The 22,721-nt window shown below is 51.3% G+C and overlaps 10 protein-coding genes across 11 annotated transcripts; 5 read left to right on the top strand and 5 right to left on the bottom strand.

The window, feature by feature from the left end:
- Positions 1-446: 446 nt before the first annotated feature.
- PV05_10193 (uncharacterized protein) lies at positions 447-2,242 on the top strand (the record flags this gene model as incomplete). Its single annotated transcript, XM_013456608.1, has 4 exons — positions 447-526; positions 585-727; positions 781-1,815; positions 1,899-2,242. The coding sequence occupies 4 exons, from the start codon at positions 447-449 to the stop codon at positions 2,240-2,242; spliced, it is 1,602 nt and encodes a 533-aa protein (XP_013312062.1).
- Positions 2,243-2,963: 721 nt separating this feature from the next.
- On the top strand, positions 2,964-3,977 carry PV05_10194 (uncharacterized protein; the record flags this gene model as incomplete). The annotated part of the gene is made up of 1 exon (XM_013456609.1): positions 2,964-3,977. One exon carries the CDS (start codon positions 2,964-2,966, stop codon positions 3,975-3,977), a length of 1,014 nt encoding a protein of 337 aa, XP_013312063.1.
- On the bottom strand, positions 3,969-6,907 carry PV05_10195 (uncharacterized protein). Its single transcript, XM_013456610.1, has 3 exons — positions 6,704-6,907; positions 4,395-6,650; positions 3,969-4,344 (listed from the first exon to the last, which is right to left on the bottom strand). Exons 1-3 carry the CDS (start codon positions 6,836-6,838, stop codon positions 4,126-4,128), a joined length of 2,610 nt encoding a protein of 869 aa, XP_013312064.1. The 5' UTR covers positions 6,839-6,907; the 3' UTR covers positions 3,969-4,125.
- Positions 6,908-7,509: 602 nt separating this feature from the next.
- On the top strand, positions 7,510-10,627 carry PV05_10196 (uncharacterized protein; the record flags this gene model as incomplete). The annotated part of the gene is made up of 2 exons (XM_013456611.1): positions 7,510-9,737; positions 9,790-10,627. 2 exons carry the CDS (start codon positions 7,510-7,512, stop codon positions 9,833-9,835), a joined length of 2,274 nt encoding a protein of 757 aa, XP_013312065.1. The 3' UTR covers positions 9,836-10,627.
- Positions 10,628-11,056: 429 nt separating this feature from the next.
- PV05_10197 (uncharacterized protein) lies at positions 11,057-12,517 on the bottom strand (the record flags this gene model as incomplete). Its single annotated transcript, XM_013456612.1, has 3 exons — positions 11,057-11,140; positions 11,206-11,634; positions 11,762-12,517. 3 exons carry the CDS (start codon positions 12,515-12,517, stop codon positions 11,057-11,059), a joined length of 1,269 nt encoding a protein of 422 aa, XP_013312066.1.
- Positions 12,518-12,833: 316 nt separating this feature from the next.
- Positions 12,834-14,937, bottom strand: PV05_10198. 2 transcript variants are annotated; one of them, XM_013456614.1, is made up of 9 exons: positions 14,737-14,937; positions 14,510-14,692; positions 14,242-14,448; positions 14,140-14,193; positions 14,066-14,089; positions 13,900-14,012; positions 13,667-13,839; positions 13,228-13,611; positions 12,834-13,170 (listed from the first exon to the last, which is right to left on the bottom strand). In XM_013456614.1, the coding sequence occupies exons 1-9, from the start codon at positions 14,812-14,814 to the stop codon at positions 12,950-12,952; spliced, it is 1,437 nt and encodes a 478-aa protein (XP_013312068.1). In that variant the 5' UTR covers positions 14,815-14,937; the 3' UTR covers positions 12,834-12,949. The 2 variants fall into 2 exon arrangements, with proteins under 2 accessions (XP_013312068.1, XP_013312067.1); XM_013456613.1 differs by lacking the exon at positions 14,737-14,937 and having other exon boundaries at positions 14,510-14,717.
- Positions 14,938-15,306: 369 nt separating this feature from the next.
- PV05_10199 (uncharacterized protein) lies at positions 15,307-16,861 on the top strand. The gene is made up of 6 exons (XM_013456615.1): positions 15,307-15,459; positions 15,531-15,615; positions 15,676-15,869; positions 15,934-16,330; positions 16,383-16,416; positions 16,472-16,861. The coding sequence occupies exons 1-6, from the start codon at positions 15,402-15,404 to the stop codon at positions 16,475-16,477; spliced, it is 774 nt and encodes a 257-aa protein (XP_013312069.1). The 5' UTR covers positions 15,307-15,401; the 3' UTR covers positions 16,478-16,861.
- On the bottom strand, positions 16,444-18,344 carry PV05_10200 (uncharacterized protein). The gene is made up of 2 exons (XM_013456616.1): positions 17,790-18,344; positions 16,444-17,716 (listed from the first exon to the last, which is right to left on the bottom strand). Exons 1-2 carry the CDS (start codon positions 17,947-17,949, stop codon positions 16,860-16,862), a joined length of 1,017 nt encoding a protein of 338 aa, XP_013312070.1. The 5' UTR covers positions 17,950-18,344; the 3' UTR covers positions 16,444-16,859.
- A 485-nt stretch (positions 18,345-18,829) lies between these two features.
- On the top strand, positions 18,830-21,748 carry PV05_10201 (uncharacterized protein). Its single transcript, XM_013456617.1, has 3 exons — positions 18,830-20,110; positions 20,166-20,336; positions 20,396-21,748. The coding sequence occupies exons 1-3, from the start codon at positions 19,570-19,572 to the stop codon at positions 21,568-21,570; spliced, it is 1,887 nt and encodes a 628-aa protein (XP_013312071.1). The 5' UTR covers positions 18,830-19,569; the 3' UTR covers positions 21,571-21,748.
- Positions 21,537-22,304, bottom strand: PV05_10202 (uncharacterized protein). The gene has a single exon (XM_013456618.1). It carries the CDS (start codon positions 22,147-22,149, stop codon positions 21,667-21,669), a length of 483 nt encoding a protein of 160 aa, XP_013312072.1. The 5' UTR covers positions 22,150-22,304; the 3' UTR covers positions 21,537-21,666.
- Between the last annotated feature and the right edge of the window lie 417 nt (positions 22,305-22,721).

The raw sequence follows: 22,721 nt of genomic DNA on the forward strand, positions 1-22,721 counted from the left end.
CAGATCTATCTTCCCCAGCAACTCAACGTAAACCTTCGGAAGAGTGCTGTTGAGGAGCGAGATCAGCCTGTTCACGCACGCATTCCTACTGGAACGCGTCAAACATGCCTCGACCCTGCCAGACTACCTCAGAGAATCCGGAAGGAGACCCGGGTAAATCCATAGCCAGGGATAATATTGATGCCGTACTGCGTTGGAGGTCCGGTCGTCGTGTCCGCCGAGCTGGGTCGATGCAGTGCATGCCCCAGGATCGCGGGGACAGGGGAATGGGATGTTAATACCTTGCCCCCAATGCTGCTATCACCAGGGGCAAGAGGGACCCCTTTGCGGGGGTAGACCTCTGACTACATAAGTACCGTCTACGCTGCCTTCTGGGTGATGGTCTGAACCTCTTTCGATCTGTATCCCCCTTCCCCCATTGTAATCCTCACCAAGCAGTCTTAAGAATGGGTCGGCAAATCTTCCTGGGCCTCAGAGGCAAGAGGCTAAATGCCCTTGTCGTTTTTGTTGCTGGCGCAGAATTTCTGTAAGGGAAGCATAACCCAAGAAGAAAAGAGCATTCCCTTCTGATACACAACGACCAGACTCTTTGGGTACGATCAGGGAGTTATGGGAGGACTTCTGACTCTGCCGTCATTTACCAAAGTGTTCCCCGAGATATGCACTACCCATGCCTGCGAAACTGGCATGTCGAACGCCGGGAAGAGTCACCAGTCGACCATTCAAGGTGAATGTTGTCATCGCATATGAACGCCGTGTCTCACTGATGTCGTGATATAGGTGTAGCCATCTCTTCTTACAACCTTGGCTGCTTCACCGGTGCTCTCCTCGCCATGAAAATGGGCAACATGCTCGGTCGAAGACGATCCATATTCGTTGGATGCTTGCTAGTCTCGGTTGGCGCTGTGCTCCAATTCTCGGCATTTGGCCTCGCTCAATTCATCGTCGGCCGCGTGGTCTGCGGTATGGGCACTGGAATCAACACGTCGACTGTGCCAGTCTGGCAGGCAGAATGCACAAAGCCCCATCAACGAGGACCCATCCTTGCCTTGGAGACGTCAATGGTCATAGCTGGCGTCATGATCAGTTACTGGATTGACTTCGGCTTCTCGTACCTGGAGCCAAGCTCGGTAGCATGGAGATTCCCAATCGCCTTCCAACTGGTGTTCTCCTTCTTCGTTCTGGCAATGATACTTTTACTGCCCGAATCGCCCCGTTGGCTAATCTTGAAAGATCGACCGGATGATGCGGTCCAGGTGATAAGCGCGCTGTACGACTTACCAGCCAGCGATCCTCTTGTGGCTGATCAGCTACGCGCAATTCATGCCATTCATCATGCCGACGCACAGACAGGAATGAAGGACATGTTCCGACAGGGACCCCTGAAGAACCGCACCCGGACGTTACTGGCTATGAGTGTTCAGATCATAAGTCAGGTGTCCGGCATCAATATCATCACCTATTACGCCGCCACGATCTACCAAAATGAGATCGGCTTGACCCCTCTGGTGTCGAGGATCTTAGCCGCAGGCAACGGCACACAATACTTTGTTGCTTCGTTGTTCTCGATCCCACTGGTCAGATACATGAATCGCAGGCCGCTTCTGATGCTGTGCTGTACTGGCCAAGGGTGCACGATGGTACTGTTGGCGATCATGACGAGTATTGGTGGTACTGGCCCGGGTATCGCTGCAGCTGCATTCTTGTTCGTCTTCAACACCTTTTTTGGCATCGGTTCCGCGCAGCTATCGTGGACATATCCTGCTGAGATCACTCCCCTTGCTACCCGCACTCAAGCCAATGGACTGTCAACAGGTATGTGTCATCGACGTTCTGGTCGCCTTCTCGGCCTCCTGCATTCTTAATGCATTGATCTTCGGTGCTGATAAGCTGAATAGCATCGAATTGGATTTTCAATTTCATGGTCGTCATGATTACCCCCATCGCCTTCAATAACATCGGGTGGCGAACCTATATCATTTTCGCCGTTCTCAACTTGGCAGCGGTTCCAGTCATATTTTTGCTGTACCCAGAAACACGAGGCCGTTCCCTCGAGGAGATCGACCTCATATTTCGCAGCTCGGCTACTCTGCGCCAAGCAGTCCAGGCATCCTTCACCACAGAAAGACACTACGACCAGAAAGGCCATATGATGAAGAGCCTAGCTCAAGACGTTGAAGAAGTCTACATCATGAAGAAAGCGGAACCAGAAGTTCAGCATCATGATCATATCGCCAGCTGATGGCATTCGCCGTCAGAGTCAGAGTATGGAAGATGATATCCTGAGAGAGAATGGATGGACTAACGTTGGGAGTCCCTGAAGATACGGATTGAAGGGTTGAAATTGGACCGCACAAGGTCTAAAGAATATGTTGTTGGTAGCTGGCATCTGTCTCGGTGTTTGGAATCGGCCATTGTGGAGTGCCTACGTAGCTGGAGGAAATAATTTGATCGATCTGATTGTCGTTCTACTCAGTACATGGGTTGGAGGAGCGATAGGTGCGGTAGCAACAAAGATACATACTACGGTCTTATGGGTGAACGGTGTAATATGGTGGGTATCATTCGACGACAGACAGCAGCGAGGACAAGTTGTGTGGCAGGCGGGCATCCTGTTCAATGCAGTGCTAACCGCTGCTTCGACGATTCAAGCGGCAGCGGTTTTGCGCCCCGGTCAATCGGGTTTCATTACACAATTTACCCATGAGACCGTAGTAGTCTTTCTGTCCACTGATGAGCGGGCTGATCACCCATGATGGCTCAGCCTATGGGTGAACCCATTGCCGGGCGAACCACACGAGTGTTCTCAGCCGGGATAAATGCTGGATACTGTCAGGAAACAGCTTCCCAGAACACGCTGATAGGGTATAAGTTAAAAGGGAGAGTACACCTGCAAGATCGACTGTAGTTGAAATCGTACCTAGTCCCAGGGAACAGAAAGTCAGCCATCAACTTTGAGCAGGATGAATCACAAACTCGCAGTAGCCACGGTCTCGCTGGGCTGGCACCGGTCTCACACCCTTGAGCGGAAAATTGAAGCAGCCAAATCCGCCGGAATTAGTGGCGTCGAGCCCCACGATACGGACCTGAACAATTTTGCGAAGAGCCATAGGATGGCACGATTGGAGGCCGCAGCCGCGGTTGGAAAACTTTGTAACAGGTCGAACATGGAGATCATTGCCTATGGACCGTTTAGCAACTTCGAAGGAGAACCAACACCATTAGAAGGACGGCTGGACACCGCACGCGAGTGGATGCAAATTGCTCACAACTTGGGCACCGATGTCATTCAAATACCAGCGAACGACAGTAAAGCCGCCATAGGCGAAGAGAGAGTCATCATCACCGAACTGCAGGCCTTAGCCGATCTGGGCCGGCAACAGGACTCCCCTATCTCGTTCGCATACGAAGCACTGGCATGGAGTGCACACGTAGCCGACTGGGAAGAATCCCTCAGAGTTGTACAACATGTAGACCGAAGCAATTTTGGCCTTTGCTTGGATACTTACCACGTCTTAGCCAGAGTTTGGGCAGATGCGAGGGCCCCAAGTGGCCTCCGGCCTGGCGGTGCTTCTGCCCTGCGAGACAGCGTCCAAAGATTCCTGGACTCATGCCCCCCAGAAAGGATCGCCTATGTTCAGCTGAGTGACGCTGAGAGGCAACGGCCACCTCTTCTACCAGGTCACCCGGCTTATGCTGCGGATCAGGACTGCACGCGATCATGGTGTTTGTACGGCAGACTTTTCCCGTACGAGACCGAAAAGGGCGCATATCTACCAATGGACGATATTCTGCGTGCTTGGCTGCTCGATAAAAAGTGGTCAGGGTGGGTAAGCATGGAGGTCTTCCACCGTAACATGGCGGAGGAATCCATGGTCTCTGAGTTGTGGGCGGAACGTGCGAGAACCTCATGGGACCGGGTTGTCCAGGTTTTGCAGAAACACGCTCAACAGCAGACAACAGACATGCAGCAATGAAGATGAATTTGTGCTGATTGCCACGAGAGACGAAGTGTGCCTGTGAAGTGCCCGTCCGAAAACAATTCCCCTATCAATCGCAACGCCAAATTATCCCTAATATGGTGCCGGTTCTTCAATACAACAACCCAGCATGCCAGGAGCACCCTCATACACTCCTGTAGGCGTTACATTTCATCTTGTCAGCATAATCACTAAGACACGCCGCCCACATTGCTTCTCGGGGAGCTCTGCTACTGGTGAAGAGCTCGAACTGCGCACAAGCTTGTTCGAACAGGACCTCGACGGGGTCAATGACCGTCCATCCAGGGTGCGTTTCCTCTCGTAGTTGTTGCATCAACGGGGTCTCCGAGGTATGGTAAGCCAGCTGATGCTCAACTTAGTATACAGGAGATGAGAGGATAACGGACAACTTACTTCGACAATGACACCTCCTGTGGGATTCTTTGTCCATTGACTTGGCATTCGGAAAGGCTCGCTGTCCATCCGTGCCCTGTCGTAGGCCTTGATGGCGCATATGACGATGCTCGGTTGGGTGAAATTCTCAGGCCAAGGAGCATCAACGGACTCGAGGACTTTAATTCTCAGATCGCAAGGTTGGCTTTTCTCTCGTGGCTGACAGTCATCGCGCTCGTGCTTCAAGAACTTTGCATAGACTTTATCATAATGGTTGGCAAGCGATCGAGCGTGTACTACTGTGCGGTTGACGATGCAAATGTTTCGTACACCCAAGTACAACAAGCAGTAAACAGCTGCACGTGCCATGCCACCCGCCCCGACAACAAGCCCAGATGTCTGTGGATTCACAGAGTTTGCTGGGGAGATGGAACGAGACACGCATGCGTAGATGCCCATCCAATCAGTATTGTCTGCATAGAGCATTGTAACCGGTCCATCATGATGTTTTTGAGCTTTACATCGCGGATCAGGGAGGCCTTGATATGCGCTAGATGCGCGAATCGGAAGGATCGTGTTTGAGGCACCAATGACTTCAACAGAGCGGCTGACCTTCTTGACCAAAGTTAGGACTTCCGTCTTGAACGGCAAGCTCACGCTGGCACCTCCGAACGTTGGGTCTAGAAATATTGGGAGGAGTTCGTCTAGCAGCTTCGCCTCTCGGCTGGTGTAAGTATGGGGCATTCCGAGCGTTTGAAATGCAGCATTGTGCATGGCAGGGGACAAGCTGCTTTCCACAGTTGAGCCGACAACATAGTACCGAAGGGCCTGCAAGGCGTGTAGCGAAAACAACGTGTTCCATCTTTGGCGGACAGTCATTTCTGAGGAGGCATGCAGATAATGCTCCGCTTGATGTTGCTGCTCGGATGCATGCACAACTGGTGTCAAAATGGGATTGAATGCCACGGACAACGACCCTAGTTGACCTGTGTTGTAAGCGATGATAGGAATGCCGTCGGGTAAAGCGTTAACTTTTTCAATCAGGGTCAGGCACGAGAAGTTCTCCGTCATGCTTTCGCAAGGCTTCGAAATTCTCACCAAGCCGCATCCAAGACGAAGCGCTCTCCTATACTGTTCGAGTGGATGGTGAGATCGCCAGAAATGATCCCCAGCTGACGTGTTGTGGCGATGGCCGACTATAACTGTCATGCCTCTGTTCAGAACCAATGCGCAGATCCCTGCCTCCGGAGCATTCAGGTCGACAGTAAGGTATTCTGGCGCAAAACGCAAACCCTGATACAGCAGGTCGAAATACAAAGCCCAATCACCGTCCATGCTGTCGTTAGAGCGAGCATGATAAATGATCGGAACAGACAAAAAACGGCGGATCTCTGCAATGAACCGTGCGACCGTTCCTGAAGTGACCAGAGCCCTACACTGAGAACTCTCGGTGTCTACAATCAATTCCACTGCATCTGCTCCAGCGGCGATCCGTCGAAGGTCCACAGATCCGTTTGCGAGGGAAGAAACGGAGATACACAAGGCAGTTGAATAGGCCCTGCGCTCCGGAAAGTCTGGATACAATGTTGGGAAGACGCCGTCTGAAAGAGGTGAGGAATCGTATCCCAGGGCGGCTGCGAGAAATCTTGCCAGTGCAGTCTGAGTCTTCTGCAGTGCTTGGACCTTCTTCCGGCGCATCAAACGGTGCGGAAGGACTGCTTCCAGGCTCTCCTGCGCCGCACATCGCCGGCTGTCCCCGTATCTCTCGGGCAGGTTGAAGAATTCGAAATTCGAAAGCCCGTTGTAGATTGCATGAACGTCGCTCATCCACTTCTGTATATTACCATTCCCCTGGAGTCCCAGATAATCTTCAATTTCCTCAATTGGCCGAACAACGTAAATAACTGGATGGTTCTTCCGGTACTCAGTCATAAATTGTCGACATTGTTCCGCTGCTATACATGGTCCGCAGGCGATTACACAATCCTTGTCATATTGTGCAAGCATATTCCGAGTTGACTCCAGTTCTTGCTCCCGGTATCTTTCGCGGCCATGCTTTTTCCTGAAAGCGGACTTAGATAGTCCTGTGGTTGTGGTGAAATGATCATCAGCATCAATGACTCTTCTCTTCAAAATCAGCCCAGCTATGACTGCCAAGCTGGATTTTCCGTTCCCACGAGGTCCGATGAAGAGTATAGACGCATCCTTGCCAATTGACCGTCTGCGATGCTGCTTTTTCTCTTCGGACGCTCTCCGAGAGAGGATATTGTTTTTAGACTGTGCATGAAAAGGTCGTCAGTGCTGGGGATTACATCGACTCATCATCTTACTGTTGGTCTTGCATCATGCGCGACACATCCACCGCGCGTGTCGTTGTGATGTGTGGGATTCGATGCCGGTGCAACTTCATGAAGCTTCACCTGTGGCCCATCAATTTCCAAAGCGAATGCTTGACTTGCAGTCATTTTGTGATGGTCCTAACCAAAGACTAGGTAGCCATAAAATGACGCTGGGAATGCCGGGCCTACGACACGAATACCATGCTGCCGACATCTATGCCTTTCTCTCTTTCTCATGACCATTGCTGATGGCATCGCTCTCTCTGCACGGCATTGAAAGAAGGCACAAGTGTCTAGAGCCAATCGGCTATATTGTTAGCCGGACAATGGTGGGCACCGAGATGATGTGCTTAAAACTTGATCCCTTGTGGCCTGTGCACCGCTGGCCTGCTGACACGAGAATAAGTGGTGAGGCATTGCCCAATAGAACACGCAGCGCAGCAGGACATACTTTGGCCATCCCTATGGCCCATCCGAAAGACGGTATGTGCTGGGGATGATCGAGTGGCGGGCTTGACTAGGCCGAGGTACGGGGTAAGCAATCTCTATTGCCTATTGGTACCTAGGTACCTTAGGAAGCCTCTCTGCCATAGGAAGCTCAGCCGCTGTGATCTGACCGACGTAGCATGATCACGGCGAGGAAAAGGACGTCTCTTGCTTCATTGATCCAGGATATCGTTTCAGCCCTTTCATATCGCAAGACAAGGCTGATGATATGTACACCCTAATGTTCTATATGCAAGTGCACTCAGCAACGGCCTCATTGTACAAGACTCGAAATTGGGAATCAGTACGGAATGAAGGCATCAAGAAGTGCCGATGGTCAAGCTACACAACGCACACCGTCTGAAGAAGATGCAAGCGCCACCTCATACAAAAGACGGAGGGTTTCCAAGGCCTGCAATTGGTGCCGACAATGCAAACTTAAGTGCAACGGCGCAGTGCCCTCGTGCCGAACGTGCCTTGAAGCCAAGAGGATGTGTTCGTATGGAACTACAGTGAAGCGACGAGGCCTCAGGACTGGCTATGTCCGAGCTCTTGAGTGCTTATGGGGATTGGTCTTCCAGTCGGTTGAGGGAAGCGAAACCACTGTTGAAAGACTCATCTCAAGCACATCCAGAAGAAGTTTCTGGTTTAGGGATGATATTCGGGACGGTCCTAAGCCTGGTGAATCACCGGTAGAGGCATGGAAGTCAAGCAGGATTCCTCAAGCCCTAGACTCACTCCTGACCTCCAGTGAAGACTTGGAAGATGACTATCAAACATCCGACCCAACAAAATCGTGGCTGCAGACGAAAGACTCGAGTACTACGTGGGCCTTACCGAGCCACTCTCCCACACAACCACCGACCAATGCGGGCATGGAAGGACAGATTCTCTGCCAGCGCTGCCGATGCGAGATTCATGAGCAAACCAACCTTCCATGTACCAATTCAAGTCAATCAGGTCATTCTACTCTCCCAGAATTGCCGCAAAATCCTCAAAGGTTACTCGACAGCTATTTCGCACTTACTCACAGCTGGTTTCCAATCGTGGAACGCCATGCCATCTACAAGTCCCTATACTCGTACCGCAAAGCGCTCGCCGGCAAAAATTGCGACGATAATACTTCAGCTTGTAATGCCGTTCTATGGGCCGCATTTGCGTACGCTGCACTGATATCCGATGCCTGGAACCAGGGAGAACAGCCACGACAGAGATCTTCAATGCCTGTGGAAGATATATACATGACAGCAAGAAATTTCATCCCACTGGAGAGGACCGACGACTATGCGATAGGCCATGTGCAAGCACTTACTATCCTTGCACTATTCCACTATTCTTCTTGCGAGTGGGGTGTCGCTTCGATAGTGACAGGTCAGGCCACTTTGCTCGCCTCGCATATCGGGTTTGATCAGGAAGATAACTGCCAGAATGACCATCATCAACGCGTCTGGCTTGCATGCTTCCTACTGGATACTTTGACATCGGCACATACCGGAAAAGCTCCTCGTTTGCGACCGCAGCATGTGCAATCGTTGCTGCCACTGGACGACCCAGGAGATGAAGACTGGGAGCCATGGCATCTCCAAGAAGCACTTCTGCCGGGAGTAGAAGCCGAGGAGGCAGAGTTTAGATTGCCGACCTACGCCATCAGTGTCTTCAACCAACTACTCAGAGTTCTCTGCCTTCTTAATGACCAGATATGTATTTCGTCGACACAAACTGACGAAGACTGCATGCGAATACTAGAAACGTGGCACGACGGGCTACCCGAACACATCAAAGCCTTCTTTGGAGACGACTCCAGAACAGCGGATCCAAGCATTATGCCTCCAAACATACTGAATCTTCATATGGTCGTCTTCTTGTTATGTAGCAAGCCTCTCAGCCCTGATAAGCATCAACAACCTTCGGTCGGCACAGAATACTGCCAGGAAGGGCAAAATTTAATCCATGGACTTGAACGCTTCTTGAGCTGCTTCAATCAACGAGCTCTGCCGCCCCTTTTTCACCTCACAAGGACTATGCTGCATCAAGAGACGACTGATCCAAGTTCAATATCTGAAGTTATGTCGCAGCTGAAAAGGAAAATCCATTCCCAGGGAAGTGCTGTGCATTCGCAGCCGCCTCTCGACAGTAGTCATATTGCGAGGCAAGAGAACAACCAGGATCATACCACGTCCCAAAACCACGATCGCCCTTGGCCAACTGAGAGGATGCACCCGGCACGCTGTTCCGACTTGTCTCTACCTGCCAAAGGTCTTGTTGTCGACAGAGTTCAGACTGAACCGACAGTCCCAGATAGCCTGGACGACGGTATGGAGCAGAGCTTTGCGGGGTTCATGGATATGCCTGGCTCCTGGTCGAACCTTACAACTGATCTACTCTTGGATCCTCAAGCCGGCCCTTCGGGAGATCTTGGCTCACATCTCGCACAATTTGAGCTCCCCACGGCCGGCAGCGATGGAATCTTGTCGCAGAGCGCGTTGTTTGGCGAGGATGCTACACTGAACTATTTCAGTGCCTGGGACGATCTGGAGATGTAAGTCGGGGACAAGCTTCCAATGCACGACGTACATTAACTTCATATGCAGACACGGCCAGGATCAGTTCAAAAGAAATCTCGGTTATGCACCCTAGACGGGACATGACTAACTAAGGCAATCTCGACGCAGCTAGATTCTTGCGGAGCGGAAGGGTAGCCTCATCTTTCCTGGAACTCCATATCGCAAACCAAGACCTCTTCGAAGAGTTTGGGTCGACACTCCGCAATGATCCTGCATGAGTTAGGGCCAAACGTGAATTTGAGGGGTCCGTTCTGGTTCAGTCCAAGGACGTTCCTTGGATGACTAGATCTGGGTTGGACAGCAGAAATGGAGTGAAGGACTCACTTTTCATGTGCAGGATGTTCTGCATACACCAATGCATCTTCGGGATTTTCCAGCACAGCTACCAGCGAGATGTTGAAGCCTTTGGCCTTTTCCGCGGTGGCTGGCAGTGGAGCGCCAACATCAACGTATTTGAGTCCTGATGCAGGGACCCAGTGACCATTTAGCTTGTCGAGTTTTACAGGTTGAAGTGTGGCTGTTCCTACCCGGAACCACCCCTACCAGCCCATGCACTTGTTGCTTCCAATACTCTAGCAGAGGTTCTTCGTAGACTGGCAACAGTTTAAACAGAACTATGCGAGGTCAATAGGATGTCAGGGCGAAACACCTGAGGGGCCAAAAAACATGGAAGAGCCAAGGAGGCAAAGGAAGGCCATTCGAGCAGCCGCTGGAGAGGGCTTACCAATGTGATAGACGCCCATTGTGACGAAAGACGTGTTCAAAGCGACATACGTCTGCCGTCGTTCACTTGAGCGTAGGTGCAGAGTATTTGTAGCTAGGTCAACAAGCGGACTGGTCCGCCTGCCTACATGAGCATTTATCCGGCGTTCCCTTCTTCGGCTAAGTATCTTCCCTCTGCTCCACGGGGACATAGTTGCACCAAAGAGGACTGTGACCGAGAATGACGGTTAAAGGTTTCAGGATATTGCGTTAGTAGATGCCTCATGTTTCGGTCTGTTGGCAGCTATCATGACTATGAGCCCGCTCTCATCGTTCCGGATCCTACCCAAATCAAGATCCACCGCCTTCTGCCTTCTAGTATCATCGGTCAAAGGCATCTGCTATTGTCTACTTGGAGACATAGACTGTGAGGAATCCTATGAAGATCTTCAGACTTTGCATGCAAAGAAGGAGCAACCTATCGACAGCAAACTTTGCTACCCAGCGCCTGATTTGGGATTCTGGCCTTGAACCTCCAGCCTTAGCAGATCCACAACATTGCCTCTTCTTCAAATCACCGCAATTTCTGGTTTCATGCGCAGTAGTACTGTTGGAGAGCTGTAGACGCAATGAAAAGTGGATATCCCAGGGCTCTTGTGCTCGCAATGGCGTTGGCCTACAGCAAAGATTTTGGTCAACACTATTTCACCATGGAGTAGTCACCCTCGATAAAGGACTCACCATGTTCTGTGAAATGGAATCGAAGTCATCCAAACACACGAGAGAGCACTTTCCAATCTTTTCCACTTGTGCGCACACTTTTCCGAACATAACACTGGAGCCAGCTGCGCCCTGCACCACCTCCTTGAGGACACCTAGATCAAGACCCAGCTTCTTTGCAAACAGCAACACCTCGATGGCGACCGCAGCGTGGATTCCTATCAACAAGCTGGATGCGGCAGCCGCGTCAAGATTGGAGGAAGCCCTTGGTTGGCTTCCACCCTGTCTGAGATCCTGGAGGGTGCCCGATGTCAAAAGATATGCATTAATGGTGACACAGTCGTCTTTAGCATCCCAGGCTGCTGATAAGGCTTGAACCAAAAGCTGATGGGTTATCGATGATAGTGGGAGAGGAACACGGTGACATCGCCCATGTTCAGTCACCATGGCCTGTTCGTAGAGCAACTGGTCAGCAAACACACGTGTAGTTCAATCTAGGACCCTCGTGATATTCCCAGGCACCCGTGGAAACAGGTACTCTGGTCTCTAGCGCCATGAAAGGATATAGGCCACATACCATATCTTTTGTGATTATGGATAGTGACGACGCCGGTAGTTCGTTCTCGTCCAGCATGTGAGCAGCCCTCTGGCCGAACAACCAGCTGGCACCGTCTCCGCCCATGACGCTCTCGTATACTGAATGCAGGTCCAGGCCAGCGACATAGCACAAGCCCATCAATTCGACACTCGCGAGGATATGAACGCCGACAAGGATTTGATGAACCAGCTTGAGACTTGAGCCATCACCGATGCGGCTTGAAACAATGTGCAACCTGGAGCTGAGACAGTCCAATACGTCGCGAATAGATGATATATCTGGCTCGTGACCGGCACACAGCAGGGACAAGGTGCCATTCCAAGCGCGTGCCTCCCCTCCAGAGATCGGACAATCGATCAATTTGATATCTGGCCGGCCCACTGTTTTGAGTCGCCGATCGAGAGCCGTCACATAGTCAGGCAGGGCAGTGATACAAAGCAGAATGGTGCTGCCCTGGGGAAGCGTCGTCAGTGCCCCGATTTCGTCGTCAAACAGCACCGTCGAAGTCTGATCAGATGTCGCGACGACGATGATAAGGAGGTCTGCATCTTCTGCAGCCGCTGAGGGAGTGTCTGCGCCCTTGGCTCCCCTTGCGACCAGTTGTTCTACCGCGCTTTGCTGTATATCGAAGCCTGTCACGCTGAACCCGGACCGGGCGAGGTTTGACGCCATGCCCAATCCCATGGCACCCAGGCCTATGATTCCAACTCTCGGCCCATTGTCATGGTGTGTCATGTCTTCACTACTGTGGGAGACTTTCGTGATTCTGAATATTGTATCTCAATAGCTGTCGACGAGTTGACATCTTGTTTTAGGTTCTTTGTATGATCCAAGTCATGCCGTCTCGCCAATTGCTCTCTGTGAATCGTGCTGGATCCGCACGTACGGCATCCACGGCTAAGTCATTTTCCGAATTCCCCATGGCTTCATCAGTGAATGAGTACTGGAAGCGAGCAGTCGCAGGCCGAATCATGCTTGCACCCCCTAGACCCAGCGCTTCAGTGCATCACCTATCACATTCATCTCATTATGTGACGGGGACTAAGAATACCTCTGTCTGAGTGTACTAACGATGTAATGATGGGCATGTTTATTCCCTCTCAACTTAATACCAACAGTTGCTAGTGCTCGGCGCTTTTGTCAGCAGCTAACCTCATATTGAGGACTCTATCCGTGGTGTATGTAGACCGTCTTCTCCTGTGTCCAAGAACGAACCGCATCTGACCCTTTCTGACGTCCAATACCCGAAGCTTTGAAGCCACCAAATGGCAATTCATAAGCCCCGTATGGTGAGGTTTCATTGACACCAACCGATCCAGCTTCCAGAGCTCTGGCCACTCTTAACGCCTTGTTGATGTTAGTGCTGAAGACCGATGCGTAAAGGCCGTCTGGTAAAAACAATTAGTAGTAGTCCAGCGAGTGACAGGAGGGCCCTAACAACTCACATTCCGTATCGTTGGCTCTTTGAATCACCTCTTCCTCGTCACTGAATTCATGCAGGACCAGAACTGGCCCAAAAACTTCAAGCTGATTGATATTACTGCTGTCTTTGAGGCCAGTGAAAATGGTTGGTTGGATGAAATTATCACCAACGTCTGTTGCTCGTTCACCACCTACTAGAACCTGTCCTTCGCTTTTAGCAGTCTCCAAGAATCTTGAAATTGATGACGCCTGTGTCGAGTCGGCCTGGGGACCGAGATCTGTGGTTTTCTGAGCTGGTGGACCCTGTGCCAACCTTTTCACCCCATCAACCAACAGTTGCTTGAACTTCGATGCTACCACCTTCTCGACATAGAGGCGAGTAGAGGCAGTGCACGTTTGGCCAGAGTCTAGTGAATCTGTTAGCCTCGAAGTCGCTAGGTCTGCATCGGTATGCCCACTTACTGAATGTGAACGATCGTAGCGACATCTGCGCTGCGTGATCGAGATCTGCGTCGGCGAAAACTACCAGGGGACTCTTCCCACCAAGCTCGAGGGCCACGTCCTTAAGGTTAGATTGCGCAGCTGCTTGCATGACAGCTCTCCCGGCATTGGTTGACCCAGTAAAGCTGATCTTGCTGTGTGGCGGTCAGTTTTATAGATTGCTGTAAAGTTCCTGTCCAGTGTGGTGGTCATACCGTATTTTCATATGAGATGACAGCAGTGCTCCTGTATCTCCAGCACCAGAGATAACGTTCACAATCCCTGGAGGAAATCCAGCTTCCAAACAAAGCTGAGCCAGGAAAATACCCTTGCTACCGTCAGCCTGCATTGCCGTGGATCTGGTGGACTTGGTAGACTTACACTGAGAGGTGCCTTCTCTGATGTCTGTTCCGGGTCAGCCAGTGCCGGCACATTACAAGTGGTAAGGACTTCACCTTCAGAATCATCGCATTGCCTGCTCCACACGCCGGAGCTATCTCATGGCAAAACTATTCGTCTTTAGAATTGAGTATCTATTATTCGTAATCTCAACTCACCAACATAGCCGGGAAGTTCCAGGGAATAATGGCGGCCACTACTCCATATGGCTGCCGGATCATCATGTTCAGATGGTCGGGGCTATTGACAGAGGTCTGCCCATCTGCGAGTTCAATAAGGCCCGAGAAATAGTTCGTGATATTCCGCCCTTCCTCGACGTCACCCTCGGCCAAGGCGACGGGTTTTCCCATGCTCACAGAGTCGAGCTGTGGGCATACGTGTGTTAATGGGGAAGCCACGGCAGCATGTATGCTTGGACAATCCTACCTCTTGGATCTTTGTGGTATGTTGATGCACGAGATCAGCAAACTTTCGGAGAACTCGTGCTCGCAGATACGCTGGTGTGGCTGCCCAGGAAGGCTGCGCTTTCTGGGCTGCTGCAACAGCTCTGTCGACGTCTTCCTGCTGCGCAACCGAGACATCTGCAATCACTTCGTTGGTCGTTGGGTTCTTGCAAATTAGCAAGGTTCCATTTAGCATTGAAGTGCGCCAACCTTTAGTTCGAATGTGCGCCCAGACGAAGCCGCTTGAAGTTCTCCATTGATGAATAGCCTTCCTTCGTAGGTAGACATTGTGAAGAGCACGATGAGAACTGTTGGTTCCAAGTAATGATGATTGTGGAGGACGAAGTTGCTGAGGCGCGAAGAGCTGCACACTCATCTTCATATGATCATGCCTAGTGGACGGCTGCGACGGTGGCTCTCCAGAACTTTGTCATCAGCAGCCTAATCGACAAATCTCTGGTGCGATATGTCCTTCTTGGTACGGTCAACGCCATCCAAGTGGAGCTTGAGATTCTGGATACGGGTCGTGCCAATTGCCTGATTTGTCTTCGTCCTGCTCCGCTCGGGTGAGTCTTGAGTTGATGCATAATGATACCGTCCTAGGCTGTGGGTCGACCAGGCGGCGCGCTTTCCGTTATTGGAAGTCCTGGTCGATGCTCGATTAGCATTGAGGTCGGATGTTGTCCGGCAAAGACAACACCCGGGAAAGGGCAAAGACTGATGGAGGAGCATTTGTGGAGTAACCACCGTCACCACTTTCTCTCCACACTCTTCGACGCCAGGAACTCGGGTGCATGTGCTCAAACCCTTGACAAAAGAACATAAACTCGACAGCAAAGGCTCTTGAGTTATGACCATCGACAGCACTCGCAACTATGGCTCCGGTCAAGCTTCTTGAGGGCAAGGTCGCCCTGGTGACAGGTGCAGGAAGTGGTAAGAAACTATCCGTCTCCGCGACGTAATACGTCCAGGGGCGCTCGGTTGACTACCGCTGAACATCTTAGGTTTTGGTGAAGGGATCGCGAAACTTTTTGCACAAGAAGGTGCTAGAGTAATCATCGCAGATATCGATGAGGAGAATGGACAACGGTCGGTGCTTTCCAGCATGACCTGCTGCCGTACAAGGATTCCATAACTAAGATGAACTAGTGTTGCTGCTGATATCGGCCGGGACGGAGGGGCTGCTGAATTCACTTCAATGAACGTTACAGTAGAAGCAGACTGGAGGAAAGGGCTCGACTTTGCCAGGACCAAGCTCGGAAGGCTTGACATTCTTGTGAACAATGCTGGATGGACGTATCGAGTCAAGGATACAATTACTGTCTCGGAGGCCGAATATGATCGTAAGCCCCTTTCTGGCATGGATGAGGTATTCAAAGGTATACTGACGCAGCCACTGCATTGTAGGTGTCTTTGATATCAACGTCAAGGGCATTTTCCATTCAGTGAACACCATATTACCGCATTTCCTGGCACAAGGGCATGGCAATATCATCAATATCGGATCCTGCATCACCGAGAAGCCCACTCCAGGTCTTACCTGGTACGGTGCTACTAAAGGGGCTGTCGATATGGTGACACGTCATCTGGCCGCAGAGTATTCGCCAAAGGGAATCAGGATAAACGGCGTTTCGCCTTCGATAAGCGAGACACCACTGATGCGTGAATTCATCGGCAAAGAACCAGATGCTGAGAGCAGAACAAGCCTTGCATCTCCAGTCCCGCTGAGCCGACTGTGCACCCCTCAAGACATCGCTAAGGCAGCTCTTTACTTTGCTACCCCTTACTTCAACGATTTTCAAACGTGAGTCGGTCCTTGAACACATGTGGCGTGACATCTAGCTGACACTGGCAAGTGGTATTATTCTGAGAGTGGACGGCGGCCATTACGTATGCTTAAGCGCGAAGCCTATGGATCTGTGAAACATGCTAACCTCGTTCCCAGTTGTGAACGAAAAAGAACCCCTGGAAGACAATTGTGTACTATGTCCTTGAATCGACGAAGCAGCAGTTGGGCACCGCTTGAACAGGAGGCCCGCCTGCCACACAAATTGTCCTCGCTGCTGTTTGTCGTCGAATGACACCCTAGCGCCATATTACACGATTTACCTGTAAGACCGCAGTACACCGAGGCTTCGTGTAGGTGTTCCAAAACCTTCCTGCATGGCCAGCACCTACTCAACTGGCGAATGCCCGGGTTGATGGAGCCATGGAGAGCTCGGACAGCCTAGGGCAGCGTATCAATATAGAAAGTCCCGTAGCACAGACGATTGCATTAATGCAAGTCAGCTACAAATTATTAGGCTAATCATGTATATTGGAGCCTGCATCGGTCATTCGCGAAGCTCAAGAATCCAGACGTCCCCAAGCCTCTGGTTGGATTCAGCAAGGCCGCCGTGGACTACAATGTTGGGCCTAGATGAGCTTTGAACGAGGTCGGCATCAAACCAGCCTCTGGGAGCAGGTTGCTCAGCTCCAGATACCTCCAACTTTGACCACGTGGATGCGGTAATATCGAAAATCCAGACATCTTCCAACATCTTTCCAGCGCCTTGATGGCCAAGATTGCTAGGATCACTCTCGCCGAACATGGTGATCAGAATCGGCGTTCCAGCTAAAACTGCAGCAAGAAGGCAGCTTACACTTCTAGAAATGGGGCCGGATCGACCATCAGGCACGTAAGAGATCGTTGTCCAACGGTCCTCGGCAATATCGAATACGTCAAGGTTCCCGCCTTGTTCAGTGTTTCCGTCAAAGCCATTCATGCGGTACAGCTTTCCATCAGAGAATGCGATCGACGGTCCACCTCGGGCAGGCGCAGGCGCTTCAGCAAGGTGCTTCCATGTGCAATCATTGATGTTGAACGACCAAAGATCCGACAGCCTCCCTTTCTCGGGACAGCCAGCATGAACGAAGATGGTGTCGTTGCCGTCGTTGGTCATAGCGTAATAGCTTCGGCCTTCAGGGTAGGACGCATCTCCGTCCTTGGGCGAGACTTTAGCCCATTGACTCTGAACGGTATCGAAAGCCCATGAAGACCCGCTCTCATCCACTGGACTCATGGCAACACCTCCACGGCCCGAGAAGACATATATCTTCCCTTTCAGCGCTGTCGAGAGCACCCCAACTCGGGGCGAAGGAGCCATCTCAGAGGGAGAGATCCTTGAGATGATATCGGATCCATCCTGCCCTGCAGAGGTATTACTTTTCGAACCGGTTTTCGACCTCCAGCAGCCAGAGCCAGAGCGGACTTCGGCACTTACCGGCATTCAGCTTGACCACGTGGATATCTCTATCGACAGGTTCACGAGGTCGGAGTTCACCACCGAAGATGTAAGCTCTATCCCCGGCCACCGAAATGGCATGTGACGATCGCTTGATATCCTCTGCGTCTAGGACGCGTTTCCACTGCCCCTGAACCATCACGATGCTCGGTATTCCGCTTGGGTTGATCGGCGTAGCAGGCTGATAGGTTAGGTTGCTTCACTAGGACACTCGGAAAAGTCGATCAAATGAAGGTGTTTCAATCGAGTGACATCCTCGAAGCAATTGAGGACCTTAAGAAGACTCGGCGAAAGCGGATCTGCAACTCTGACGAATCAGCAATGAATGTGGTAACCAATCCTGGAAGATGCCGTGCCTGCAGGATGCTGACAGAACAGGCTCCAGATCAGAGTAAGCGCTTCATGGGGTACGGAACTTGAAGATTCCTATTCACCTCGACTACCAGGAGGAAAAGTTCTGAAGAACCATGTCGTTGTGTACGGAGCATCGTATAGTGAGTTTATAGATCACGTGACTATATCCGCATATAGTTGTAGCGGCGAAAGAGATTAATTAACTAACTAATCTAAGAGGGAAAGACTGGCCGCTATATATAGTCACTCATAACTAAGTGCAAGAAGCGGGGAGTACTAGATTAGGCAAGTATCCCGACGCTAATACCATACGCATGGCCTCTTGCTTAGTCAGCCTTTCAAGTTCTACGACGAGTCCGCAAGCTGTCGGCTTCCCGTGTGTCTAACCTCCCCCATGATTCTCCATCGCCGCTCCTCAATACAGTATCTTCATAGGCGCGAAGTGTTGGCAATTGTACTATGGTATGGTCCAGATGATTGTCACCGTATCGCTTGATATGAGAATGCTGTGCTCAGAGCCGATGGCTTTCGGCGCGAGCCGTCGTCACGGAAGCGAAAAGGCTGGTCAATTTGGTCCGAGCTCAAGAAGCAATCTCAACGGTCGAATCTCTCCTCTTGTATGGGTACTCAGAGAGATCCGCACGACCTCGCAGACACAGGTAGGTCTGAGACGTGACAGACAGCATCAGCGCCGGAGAGAACAGTCGCGATCAGTTGATTTCTGCAACTTTCAATTTTTCCCCTATCCCCCAATCACGCCCGATAACCAGCTCCTAAAAGCTGTGATGGTGTTCTTGCTGTACCAGCCAGCCCCAGATGTGTCTAGATACGAAGTTTTTCTAATGTATAAACTCTTCCGCCATATGAGGCACTGCATTTACTATCACGAATGTCCGATCGGCGGCGATCACGATCATACACGTTGCGTCATCCGACCTTCTCGAACACGTCGCTTTATGTACTAAGAGAGGGCGTGTGCTCCTGAAAGCAGAGGCCAGACCTCGCCAACCTACGGATCTCTGCGCGCAGTGTGGCCCGAGCAGCACAGCATCTCAACGTCCATGAAACCCAACCATACGAGATCGATCTTCATCGGCTCCTCGCGCCCAACCTCTACTTGGCTTGCGTGACATGTGGAGAACCCGAAGCACATATGCATCTGACTGTTCAGTGACACCATGGCGCTTTCCTGTTCGACGATACAAAGCATGGCGCCTGCCTTGACCACGAAAAGGCTGGACGCTGCTTGGCGTCCGTCCAGCCCTGTCATAAAAGGAGATCAAGATCATAAAAGGGGGTCAAGAGAAGTATATTAATTCCAAGCGGTTGTGCCTCTCTATCTTTATGTTTGCAGCGAGTATATTTGACAGTCCTTCATTTGGCGAAAGGCCCGCTGAGAAAATCAATGGAAAGAACCCAAGGGATGGGGCAGTGGTCCCTGGCACTCACACTGGGAGCACTGAGCCTACTATGTTCTCGGGTCGCAGCACAAGGATGTTCAGCACTCTATGACCAGTGTGGAGGTATAGGCTGGACCGGTGCTACCTGCTGTGAATACGGCTCAAGTTGTCAAATCGAAAACGATTACTACTACCAGTGCCTGCCCTACGTTGGTAACTCATCTTGCAGCCCTCCATACGGGCAATGCGGCGGCGGAATGGGCTGGACAGGTCCATTCTGCTGTCAGTCAGACTGGAGCTGCCAATATGTCGACGCCAACTACTCCCAATGTCTCCCACCAACCAGCAGTGCGGCACCAACATCAAGCAGCGCACCGAACACGGCGATCACTTCAGCTTCCCAAACTTCTGCCGCACCGAGTGCGTGTGCCACCAACTGGGGTCAATGTGGTGGTGATGGCTGGTCTGGCGCCACATGTTGCGACAACGACTGGCCTTGTGTCTATGGAAACGATTACTACTGGCAGTGTATCTCGCCTTCAAGTGGTAAGTGCTTTTGACTTTAAAGGATTTACAAGCCGTGGGATCTAACGTCATGTAGCAAGTGCACTTTCGGCGACTCAATCCCCAACCACATCAGCGCAATCCGCTTGTGCTACGAATTGGGGGCAGTGTGGCGGAATTGGCTGGACTGGTCCTACATGCTGCAAAGAGAATTGGCCGTGTGTCTATGGGAATGACTACTACTGGCAGTGCATATCACCCTCAAGTGGTAAGTCCAAGGATTTGGGTATCCGCATTGTAGGGAAAGAGTTGCTGATTGTTGGCCAGCAAGCGCGCTGTCTGCGACCAAGACTTCCAGCTTGACCACATTTACGACATCCGCGTCTTCTTTAGTTACATCTAACTCAACAGCCACGACAACAAGCACAGCTTCCGGTGCTTCGCCCACTGGCTCTCGTGTCCGCTACGGCGGTGTCAACATTGCGGGCTTCGAGTTCGGCACTTATGACACATGCGGTGTCAACACCGGTCCGGCGTACGCAGACCCCAGCTACTTTGTAGCACAAATCAACCATTTTGTGGAGGACGACGGTCTGAATGCCTTCAGACTTCCCGTATCGTGGCAGTACCTCGTCAACCAATTTGATGGTGGCTCCCTGGGAGCAAACCAGCTTGACTCAAGCAATTTTGCAACCTATGACCAACTTGTACAGGGCTGCCTCAACTCCGGGGCGTCGCTCTGCATCATTGACCTGCACAACTATGCTCGGTTCAATGGCTATATCGTTGGCCAAGATGGACCATCTGCCGCCCAGTTCGCCAGTCTGTGGAGCCAGATCGCTACAAAGTATGCTTCTGAGAGCCGTGTTGCTTTCGGGTTGATGAACGAACCGCATGACGAAACCTGTAAATCAATCCAAAGTGGTGGTGTCATGGACATCATCACTTGGGCATCGACACTGCAGTCTGCCGTGAACGCTATTCGTGCGGCAGGCGCTACATCCCAGATGATTATTCTTCCTGGCAAGGGCTGGACACATTCTTTGACTTACCTGCCTTCCAACAGCGATGGCTCTGGACCGGCGTTGATGGGCATCACGGATCCTGCTGGCGGGACGTCACTGCTGATCTTTGAAGTCCATGAATATCTCGACGCGAACAATGCGGGAGGGAATAGTGATTGCGTCACGAACAACGTCGACTCGTCCTACTACCGTGGTGGTCTTCAGAATCTTGCGGCCTACCTTCGATCGAACGGTCGTTACGCGATGCTCACGGAGTCAGGTGGACTGAACAACGCAAATTGCGCGACATATCTTTGCCAGGAGTTGAGTTTCCTTGCGAACAACACGGACGTCTTTCTTGGGTACACGACATGGGCCGCCGGCGGTTTCGATGCAAACTATGAGTTGACGGAGACGCCAACCCTAAGCGGAAACACATGGACGGATACGTCGATTGTGCAGGCGTGTGTTGCCAAGTGCTTCAGAGACTCTTGTTGAGGGTATGATAATGATTCCTGATTCTAGCGGGAAGCCCTTGTAGGCCGCAAGGACTTTCGGGGCTGTTCTCTTATAGAATGACACCATTTTTAATGCTCACAAAGTCCCATTCATCCCCAGCAAGCCAACAATGCCTCCAATACCCGCCAGAGCGGCCCGTACCATGTTCATCCATCTCCACTGTTTCAACAGTTCCACGACCTCGCCTGGCTGCATCTTTTCCCGTAGAAGTGGTTCATTTGCAAGAGCAATCAGCCTCTGGATCCCACCCATCATGACGGCTCTAGTCCAAGCCAAAGTCCCGATTGTCGCAAGTGCCGCAATCACATAGCGGACTCTCCTCTTGCGGTCTAGGTAAGCCGAAGTCCCAGAGCACAGTACGGAAGTGATAACAAGGGGAACAATCAGCTTTGCTCCACTGTAGTACAGATCTTGGAAGATTGAAGCGCTAGTGTCTTCTGCAAGGTCGTAGAGCAGGGGAATGGTGAGGTGAGATTGTGAGTAGTAGATCCCAGAGAGCCAGATGGAGGAGGTCAACCCCAAGAATGATGTGGTGCGAAGAACGGTGTTGCTGTCCATTTCGTAACAGGCGTCTTGATAACGCAGGATCACAAAGTGGCTTGTCGGATTGAGCCGTACGACTGATGTTCGTAGGAAAAAAAGAAGGACTAGTAGTTTGTGGAAGCGTAGTATTTGGCAGACTTGATGAATGTTGTTGATGCGCTTGTTCAGAAGCATAAACGCGTGGCAGCTCTACCGTTTATATAATATGTCCCCAATAAGAGCAAAACTACGTCAACTTTAGCTTGGTTGCTCTGACTGCGCTCTCTTTCCGTGTTTCTCATATGTCGAGTGGCCTGGATACGGACGTACTAGTTCTCTGCGGAACAAACTTCGACCGCTTGGATCCCCACTTACCATCTTACCTGCGCAGTCCAGAGAGCATATACGTCCGAAAGACGTCGTCAGCGCATTGCCTTTTGCGCCTTTACATTCAAGGCTGAAAGCTTCTGCATGCTGCACACTCTTCTGGAATTTCAAAGCATTGACGTGTTGTTTGTCCGATATCAAAACGAACTGAGCTTTCAATCCCGAAGGTCCAGCACAGCAGATACAGAATCGGGTCGAGAAGAGATTTTCTACCATTCGAG

The sequence above is a fragment of the Exophiala xenobiotica genome, assembly GCF_000835505.1.
Source record: "Exophiala xenobiotica strain CBS 118157 unplaced genomic scaffold supercont1.6, whole genome shotgun sequence".
Lineage (NCBI taxonomy): Eukaryota > Fungi > Ascomycota > Eurotiomycetes > Chaetothyriales > Herpotrichiellaceae > Exophiala > Exophiala xenobiotica.

What these genes read in the sequence shown, in the direction of transcription:
- PV05_10195 (XM_013456610.1), bottom strand. Translation starts at nt 6,838, where the DNA reads ATGACTGCAAGTCAAGCATTCGCTTTGGAAATTGATGGGCCACAGGTG. An exon ending in CGCATGATGCAAGACCAACA is followed by an intron (nt 6,651 to 6,703) that starts GTAAGATGATGA and finishes TTTCATGCACAG; the next exon opens with TCTAAAAACAATATCCTCTC. An exon ending in CAGGAGGTGTCATTGTCGAA is followed by an intron (nt 4,345 to 4,394) that starts GTAAGTTGTCCG and finishes GTTGAGCATCAG; the next exon opens with CTGGCTTACCATACCTCGGA.
- PV05_10198 (XM_013456614.1), bottom strand. Translation starts at nt 14,814, where the DNA reads ATGTCTACCTACGAAGGAAGGCTATTCATCAATGGAGAACTTCAAGCG. An exon ending in ATACCACAAAGATCCAAGAG is followed by an intron (nt 14,449 to 14,509) that starts GTAGGATTGTCC and finishes GTATGCCCACAG; the next exon opens with CTCGACTCTGTGAGCATGGG. An exon ending in GCTACGATCGTTCACATTCA is followed by an intron (nt 13,612 to 13,666) that starts GTAAGTGGGCAT and finishes CAGATTCACTAG; the next exon opens with ACTCTGGCCAAACGTGCACT.
- PV05_10199 (XM_013456615.1), top strand. Translation starts at nt 15,402, where the DNA reads ATGGCTCCGGTCAAGCTTCTTGAGGGCAAGGTCGCCCTGGTGACAGGT. An exon ending in GATGAGGAGAATGGACAACG is followed by an intron (nt 15,616 to 15,675) that starts GTCGGTGCTTTC and finishes AAGATGAACTAG; the next exon opens with TGTTGCTGCTGATATCGGCC. An exon ending in TACTTCAACGATTTTCAAAC is followed by an intron (nt 16,331 to 16,382) that starts GTGAGTCGGTCC and finishes GACACTGGCAAG; the next exon opens with TGGTATTATTCTGAGAGTGG.
- PV05_10200 (XM_013456616.1), bottom strand. Translation starts at nt 17,949, where the DNA reads ATGGTTCAGGGGCAGTGGAAACGCGTCCTAGACGCAGAGGATATCAAG. An exon ending in CGTGGTCAAGCTGAATGCCG is followed by an intron (nt 17,717 to 17,789) that starts GTAAGTGCCGAA and finishes ATACCTCTGCAG; the next exon opens with GGCAGGATGGATCCGATATC.
- PV05_10201 (XM_013456617.1), top strand. Translation starts at nt 19,570, where the DNA reads ATGGAAAGAACCCAAGGGATGGGGCAGTGGTCCCTGGCACTCACACTG. An exon ending in GTGTATCTCGCCTTCAAGTG is followed by an intron (nt 20,111 to 20,165) that starts GTAAGTGCTTTT and finishes AACGTCATGTAG; the next exon opens with CAAGTGCACTTTCGGCGACT. An exon ending in GTGCATATCACCCTCAAGTG is followed by an intron (nt 20,337 to 20,395) that starts GTAAGTCCAAGG and finishes ATTGTTGGCCAG; the next exon opens with CAAGCGCGCTGTCTGCGACC.
- PV05_10202 (XM_013456618.1), bottom strand. Translation starts at nt 22,149, where the DNA reads ATGGACAGCAACACCGTTCTTCGCACCACATCATTCTTGGGGTTGACC.